Source organism: Colossoma macropomum, unplaced genomic scaffold (genome assembly GCF_904425465.1).
Source record: "Colossoma macropomum unplaced genomic scaffold, Colossoma_macropomum, whole genome shotgun sequence".
Lineage (NCBI taxonomy): Eukaryota > Metazoa > Chordata > Actinopteri > Characiformes > Serrasalmidae > Colossoma > Colossoma macropomum.
In genome coordinates, this window is record NW_023494788.1 from 6,586,870 (window position 1) to 6,595,054 (window position 8,185).

Genomic DNA, 8,185 nt, shown 5'->3' on the forward strand with positions numbered 1-8,185 from the left:
TGTTCTGTATCATCTGTCTTCTCATTGTGAAACATCTAGACCTGCAGTGTCTCCACATTCTGACTATTATTACTATTATTTCCAATAATAATTAGAAAAATGATTGCCATAGGTACACCTTAAAGGGGAATTCCTTTTTCAAAATTTTTGCATAATTCTGAGAGAGTCATTCAGAGTGGTTTGATGTGAAATGGGTCGTTGTAGAGAAACGTATAGACTCTTTACAGTGGTGGTGATAGGAACCAGGGGTCACGATGACTACAACTCAAATATAAACATTTTATTTACAATCCAAAAAATCACCAGTGAACCTACACGTCTCCTCTGAGCCTTTATGTTAATGATGGTAAAATAGTGGAAAATCTGAAATAATAAGTTTTCTTTGGGGTCTATTTTGCCTCACAATGCCCTGCATGTATCCCTCCACCATGATGGATCAAAATAAATGGATTACTAAGACGTTTCTGGACAAAACTTTATCACCAGACTATCATAAAACAGTGTCTCAGTCACCAGTCAGTGTATTTAGAGCCATTTCATGTAATAACTTTCTGTGAGGGAGCTTTTAGAGATAAACATCTGGTTAAACACCCCCTTACACACACACACACACACACACACACTCACTTCCTCTCAGAGCAGAAACTGTAGTCTCAAGATGACCCTTGATAACTTGCCTGATGTGTGAATGCAGCACATGAGACGTCTGTCAGTCACTTGAGACCTGAGAACCAGTCTATTCTTATGTAAACACTAATTAATAAATGCAATTAAACACTAATTAATTAATGCATTGTTCTCTAAATTCAGTTAATTATACTTGAACAGCTTTAAGTGAAAATGTATTGTTGAAAACTACACAAAGAGATGATCTACTGTACAGAAGATACTTTAATATCTGAGCTACTGAAAGAGAAAATATGAACCGTTCTAAATCGCTCATCTCCAGCTGTGGATCATTACAGTAGTCCTATACACTCTCACTGGGGCAGTACCCCTCCTGTCACTGGGGTGGGACCCTCAAGGGTGCATCTCAGTACCTTTAGTCAGGGAACATAACTGTACCATAATCCACTGAAATGATATGTTCTAAGCTGTACTGACTCCACACACCCCGTCTCGTCTCCAGGCTTTTATTTTACTGTTCTGTTTTAAAACATTCGGTTATGAAAAGGTACAAATACAAACTTTTCACCTGGAAAAACTTATTTAAGGTTCACAATCAGACCTTAAAACCACTGTTGTACCTTTGAGGGAACATTTACATTGTTTGTAACTTGACGAATGAAAAATGTTCCTGAACAGAACCTTTATTTCTAACAGTGTGGGAAACTTCAGTTTCCAAACTTCAAACTTAAGTTCAGTAGTGTCACACTACTACACAAGAGAAAAGAAATGCTGAAACTTTATTTTCCAGTGTATTGTTGTTTAAGTCAGAGTTGGAGAGAGTAATCAGTTAATAATAATAATAATAATAATAATAATAATAATAATAATAATAATAATTTTATTTATACTGCACTTTTTTCAATGTCTTTTACACAAGAATCTGAGTAAAACATTAGAAAGATACGAGCACAATGCACAGTTGCCAGACATGTGCACAGATGGGCCCCGGGGTGGGCTTGAGCTCCTGCCCCTTTCCCCTCAAACTGCGCCCTCTTGGCTGCTGTGTATAATTTGCATTCTTCCAAGTCCATTCCAGCAAGAAGATGCTCAGCCTCACTCGAGGAACAGAGCTCATAGGTTCGCCTGGGTTCTTTGACATTTATCGCTCTCGGACGCCCCCTCTGGTGCAGAACCACCACCTGCACTATGAGAAATAAAGACTGATGTCGCCCACTGACATCAGTTCTTGACTGCAGAGGACCTGAAGCTCCTTCACCTTCACCATCTACTGTATGATCTATGAAGGTGAGAAGCTGAGACAGTACTGGAGCTCCAACAGTCCATTAGACAGTGAGAGCTTCTCGCTGTATCTCTATTTTGTCTGGATAGAGAAGCTCTCCCTATCAGATGGACTGTTAACGAGCTCCAGCTCTATCTCTGCACTCAAGAAATGAAGGCTACATCACTCAATATTCTGACCAATCACCAGCTTCCACCTGTCTTTAAAATGACTCCACTTTGCTGCTTTCAGATGCCAACATTTTGTTATTCCCCTCCTTCCTATCTACTGCAGCCAGTTTGGTCCCCGCCCGGTTGGTCCTCGCCTTGTTGCCCAGGGAGTAGGCTCCACCCCTGCCGTCCATGTACGGTAGGATCTGTGAGGGTCCAGACATTCCACGACCTGGGCTGACAACGGGGTCTGCGCCAAAGAATTTAACTTACGATAATTGTTATCTATCAAACTGCTAAATACTTTTGAGATTTAAGTTTTTTTTCTTTTTTCATGCTTGTTTGGCTCTGCACATCTGTGTGTATGCAGTTCTGTTTACTGGTTGTAATCAGTCCAGTAGGAAAAAAAACACCTCTGCAACCAGTCTGGGTATCACATTTTTTAATGTTTCAGTAGATTTCTCTGAAGTATTTAGAAGCTCTTAAGCAAGAAATCCTCACACGAGTGCTGTTTTGTTCTTCATAGATCAGACTAAAACAGGTTGGTTGGTTTGTTGGTCAGTCAAATGTGCCTTTCTGTCAATATTGCTGATTTTTGGTGATGTTAAATGATCAAATACTCCAGATTCTCTGATAACAGGTTAAAGTCTGGCTTACTAGATTTACCATTCACCTCCTTCAGAACGCTAGAGCCCAAAACCCAACAGCTCAAAACATAACTGTTTTTATATGCAGGCAGCTTTTATTATTTTTTTCTAGTTCTATGATCTGTTCTGTCTACCTAAATGTGCATTATTAGGAGACGGTTATACTAAAGGCATTATAGATCATCTTCATCTTCTCATTACACTCTGTTTTTGCTGTTCTGTGAATGTGAATGAACACACAGCCTCTACAATATCACCACAATATAACTCTCACTGCATCACTCTCTTATATAATATCCATGTAATACTGTGACAATATAAATGCTGCACACCATTAAATAACCATTAATAATAATGTTTTATTTCCACAGAGTTAAACAATCACTGACAATAATGAAAAAGCAAAGCGCTGACTGATAAAATCCTGTGATGATTAAAGAGTTGTGTAAAGCTTTTAGCTGCTCTGTGTGCTGAGTGTGGGTTGGGTTGAAGTTGTAGATCTCAATTTTTGGGTTTGCTGAAGGTCCTCCTTGCAGAATTTGCCCTTGTTTGTTGTAAACCTGAAAGATACAATTTAGATTTAATATAGAAAGAAATGTGTTTGTGACACATTAAAACAATAAACCACATATTGTCTCTATCAGAACAAAACCTTGTATCGTAATTTTTTTAACATGATTTGAAAACAGCAGCTGTCGTTTACATTGTCCCGAAATTTCCTGATGAATGGACCAATAGAAATCTTTCAAAACTAGTTACCTCATTAGAATTAGAACCGCAGTACATTAGAGCAGCATTATGTAATATTTTTGTTAAAACTGAAAATAGCATTATTAAGAATAAAAGAAAAAAAGAAAACACTAAAATATGGGGAGTGTGCGCTGCTGCAAATCACCTGCAAATAATCATGTAATAGTCAGAAGTACCGGGACGGATTTTGTAGGAATTTTTTAACTATGTTGTACTTTTCTTTACATATTAACTTCACACATGCAGGTTCAGCTTGATGTTTAGGTCTCAAATGATCTCAAAATCAACATCATACTGATAAGGATGTGATGACAATAGTAGATAATTCACTGAAATCAATTGAGATCTCTTTGAATTCTCTTTCAACACATTCGCAAAAGTCGGATCTGCTTATGGGGGTGTGAAGCACAACCGCCGTTACAAAATGTTCTTCCGCACGTTGTGTGCAATTACATATTTCCACCAGAGAGGTTGCCAAATCCCCAAATCCTAGTTTTGCGTTAATGTACATCAAAGTTAGGAACGTTTTTTTCTTCTTCCGAAAAATTTCCCATTTTCTAGATATGAGATTTTGTTCCGACAGTGACGATATACATCTTACATACAAGGCAGATACTCACACATAGCCTGTCTTGGGGCAGTTGTGATGTGTTTTTACCACTTCTAGTATTTCTGTGTCTGGAATTTTAAAAGTGATGAAGTTGAAACAGCACAGATCAGGATGGCAAAGACCATGAGCTGAGGAAGAGGAGAAGAAAGATTTGAAGATCTGCCTTCTAACTGTGGAACAATTCAACCTGCATTTTCTGCACACCTAGACTAATTTTACTATTACTACTAATAAACAATGGTTCTAATAAAAATAACAATCAAACATTATGCTATTATTATTGATTACCATTATCAGTAGTTGTTCTTACTGTTATTTTTAGTAGTAGTAGAGTAGAGTGTGAAAGTAATAAATATCTATATTTAAACACATTCAATTAAATACAAATCACAATGTTACAGATAAAGAGTCAACAAATCCTTTTTATTGTTTATAATATTTATAATATTAAATATTATATTAACTTTAATGCTGGGGACAAATCATGTTCTCCATCACCCAGACTAGCAAATCTGCCTTGTTTTACCACAAATACAGATATATGCAGAACTTAAAAAATCAAATATGTGAGAAAAATAAAGATACATCTCCTCAGATGAGATTTGCAACGGCTATTTTAGTGCAAATATAAAAATGTAATGAATAAAAAGTGTATTTTTCTTTTCTTGGAATTAAATAAGAGTGGAAATTAATGACCATTGTACTTCTGTACACAGAATTAAATCACAGCACTTTTTTAAAAAAGTACTTTTACTTCACCAGTTTAGTTGTTTCTAATGTTACAGATGAAATTAGCACATCAGCTCATAAACCAGTTAGTAGACAGCCTGGGTAATTAAAAAAAAAAACTCAGTTTTGAAAGCCAATAAAAAGAGATCAGTGTCAAAAACAATTCAGCCCTGATGTGTCCAGAGAAGTTTAGAGGAGAAAAAAAGAGGAGAACACTACCAGAACAAATGAGGAACGTACTTTGTCCAAAAGGTGAACTATATTATTATATTTATTATCGTTATTATCATCTGTTAAACAGCCTCCCAAAACCTGTCGAGATCTCTGCTTTTCACAACTCAACTCAGAGGGAGCAGCCGACGAGCTAGCTGATCAGAGATAAGCAGGTACTGAGTTCAGTATTTTTTCTTACTCTTGCTTTAGAGTAAAATGACAAACTTAATCTGTCACATGTTTTATTGTAAGTGCCTGTTAGCTAGCAACTGTAGTTCACATAGGTAGAAATGCATATCCTACAGTTTTCCCCTATAAAATATGGTTCTGTCACGATTTTGTAGCTTCATGGACGTATAAGGCTGTGATACGGAAAAGCTACTCTAATACAGGTTTTCCCGTAAACTCTGCACAACAATTCTGTTGTGCTCAGTTTGTTTGTCACATACTGTCCCTTTGTCACTTACTGTCCTATATGATTAACAGTCATATGATCAGCATGTGGTGTAATATGAAGTTCATTTGTTGCATGCAAGCTGTACACAGAGAAAACACAAACTTTAACGTATACTTAAGTAAATTATCACTACAGTAACAGCACTTTTACATAGGGATGGGGATTAAGTATGGACTTTCTGTCCTCTTTCCACTCCTGCTAACAAAGTACAGGTATTTACCACCCCTGATTATGATGTGTTAATCTGAGCCTGAATCTACATGTACAACTAGAAAATGCGGTAACACTTTCTATGAATGTCGCATTTGTAAGCATCTATAAACACCTTTATAACATGTTATAATGTATTCCTAAGGCATAAAAAACATGGTTATAAATATTTATAAAAAAGAATTACACTGAATTACACTTTATAGCCATGCTTATTATACACTACAAATTGTTAATATAATGCATTATAAATAGTGTTAATAACATGTTATAATGTCAGTGCCAAAGAAGTCAGTCCCAGCTTGGAGAGCGTAAAGTAAAGACAAATACCAAGCTAACGGTGGTGAACATTACCTTTCCCACATTGGGTAAAACACTGATGGCAGCTCTAGTTTAAACTCTGACATTTGAAGCCTGTAATGTGCTTTATTGTGAATGTTTTAGTGTTTCAGTAAATCCTTCAGTAAATACTTCAACTTGAAGCCTCACTCTGAACACTGGAGGAGGCTTTAGTACAGTACGCTTCACTTTACTTAGAGTGGACAATGAGCTCTTATAATTTGTTATGATTAGTACTTATAATGCATTATGTTAACAATTGATAATGCATAATAAACATGGCTATAACATATAATGCATTTTTATAAATATTTATAGCTGTGTTTATAATGTCTTATGAATGCATTATAACATGTTATGAATGTGTTTGTAGATGCTTACAAAGGTGACATTCATAGAAAGTGTTTCCGAAAATGTGTTATAAGATGAAGTTTATAAGTTTATAAGATGTTATAAACTCACGACAAGCATCTGAGGAGATGGTCATCAGCAGGACCAGCCCCAGCACCAAACACACACAGCTCATCTTCATGTCCATCTTCTCTGCAGGCGTCTGAAGCTCTGATTGTTTCTCTCTCCGTCTGTATCTCCAGTTTGAGCTGCTCAGTCTCTCACACTTTTTTTTTATAGATCACTTCATCCTCAATCGTTTTTTTAAAGGCTCTGCCGCCCAATGGCTCCCCCTTCACCACGTCTTACTCTCAGAGTGCAGAGCAAAAGCTCTAGAATAAAGATGACCCATGATGATAGCAGCTCTGATGAATCTGATAAGCTCAGTTCAGTAAACAGTTGACGGAAAACCTGTGACGCGGTTTATTCATTATGCAATAACTCATTAATACACCATCCTTTAAATATAGTACAATAAACTCAATCTGCTACACTACGTATCTAAAAGTGTGTACATACTCCTTCTAATCAGTGTGTTTGGTAACACCCACTGCTAACAGATGCATAAAATCAAGCATACAGTCATGCAGTCTCCACAGACCAACACTGGCAGTAGACTGAGTCATACCGAAGAGCTCAGTGACTCAACCACACCTGTCCAAAAAGTCAGTTTGTCAAATTTCTGCTCTGCCTGATGAAATGTAAGTGCTGTGACTGTGGAAGTGGAAACATCTAGGAGCAACAGCTCACCTACAGAGGGGAACAACACACACGATCATGACATAATTTTGTCAGATGGAAATATGTGCAATGTCCTAATTGACTCATCTTTGTCCATGGCTTATCATTTGACTCATTATTGCAGGAGGCCTATAGTAATTTTGTTATACACTCAAAAAGAAGAAAAACTAATGTTGATTTGGTTTATTTGCTGTGTGGTCCTGCTGAACAGTTTCTTTCTATTGGGTCAGAGATGGAGAGTAATCAGTGACCATTTAAATCAGCTCACAGGAGCAGAGTGGACAAGGGCAGCAGAACAAGAATGACAGCCTTAAATATTGCTGGTTATAACTGCCAGGAAACCGCCTTTTACTTCGATATACAGGTTTCCTGTATTACATGGCCAACTGAAGGGGGGGCCCACTGAGCTTTTGGTCCTACACCACTTAAAGATTAATGTGTCCATGTACGGTTACCACCCCACGTTTTGTCTAGGGTGCTGTGGGATCAGTAGCATGTGGTATTAAAACACTGAACCTCTTGAAAAGGGATAAAAGCATGAGGAACGGACAAATAAGAGCTTTTTAAAACAACCACAACAGAAATGCTGTGCTATGCTACCTAATGTGGACAGCACTAAAGAAAAGAACATAACCAAGCTTGTCCACTCTGAAACAAAAGTACTTAGCTAAACTAAGAAATGAAGCAAAAGCTAACTACACTAAACTTCCCTGGCCAATAATCTGAAGTACTGGGGACAGTGCCCACCTTCTGACCCAGGAAACTAGCCCTTGTGTGGTGTTGGGGCCTGTGGGCCCCATTTTCAATGTTTACCAAAAGAAAAAAATGACGCGATTTATTATTATTTCAACCTTGGATTCTTGGCCTTTGCTCATTTTCAGTGTCTTCACTCTGTTCACCCCCCACACTTCTATATTACACATGTGGGGTTGGGTGAACCCACGGGGAATGAAAGTGTGGAGGTGCTGTGTCCTTCAATCTGTTCTCCTCCTACATGACCTGCTGTTAGTGTGTGTGTGGGTGGGTGTATGTGTGTGTGTG

General features: G+C 37.5%; 1 protein-coding gene across 1 annotated transcript; it reads right to left on the reverse strand.

The window, feature by feature from the left end:
• Positions 1 to 3,138: 3,138 nt before the first annotated feature.
• Positions 3,139 to 6,640, reverse strand: LOC118806657 (C-C motif chemokine 14-like). The gene is made up of 3 exons (XM_036568159.1): positions 6,476 to 6,640; positions 4,076 to 4,193; positions 3,139 to 3,265 (listed from the first exon to the last, which is right to left on the reverse strand). The coding sequence occupies exons 1-3, from the start codon at positions 6,549 to 6,551 to the stop codon at positions 3,160 to 3,162; spliced, it is 300 nt and encodes a 99-aa protein (XP_036424052.1). The 5' UTR covers positions 6,552 to 6,640; the 3' UTR covers positions 3,139 to 3,159.
• Positions 6,641 to 8,185: the final 1,545 nt, after the last annotated feature.

Excerpts from the sequence above, each read along its gene's own strand:
- LOC118806657 (XM_036568159.1), bottom strand. The coding sequence starts at position 6,551 with ATGGACATGAAGATGAGCTGTGTGTGTTTGGTGCTGGGGCTGGTCCTG. Across the intron at positions 4,194-6,475 it reads CATCTCCTCAGATGCTTGTC|CTCATGGTCTTTGCCATCCT; the intron begins GTGAGTTTATAA and ends CCTCTTCCTCAG. Across the intron at positions 3,266-4,075 it reads TGCCCCAAGACAGGCTATGT|GTTTACAACAAACAAGGGCA; the intron begins GTGAGTATCTGC and ends TGTATCTTTCAG.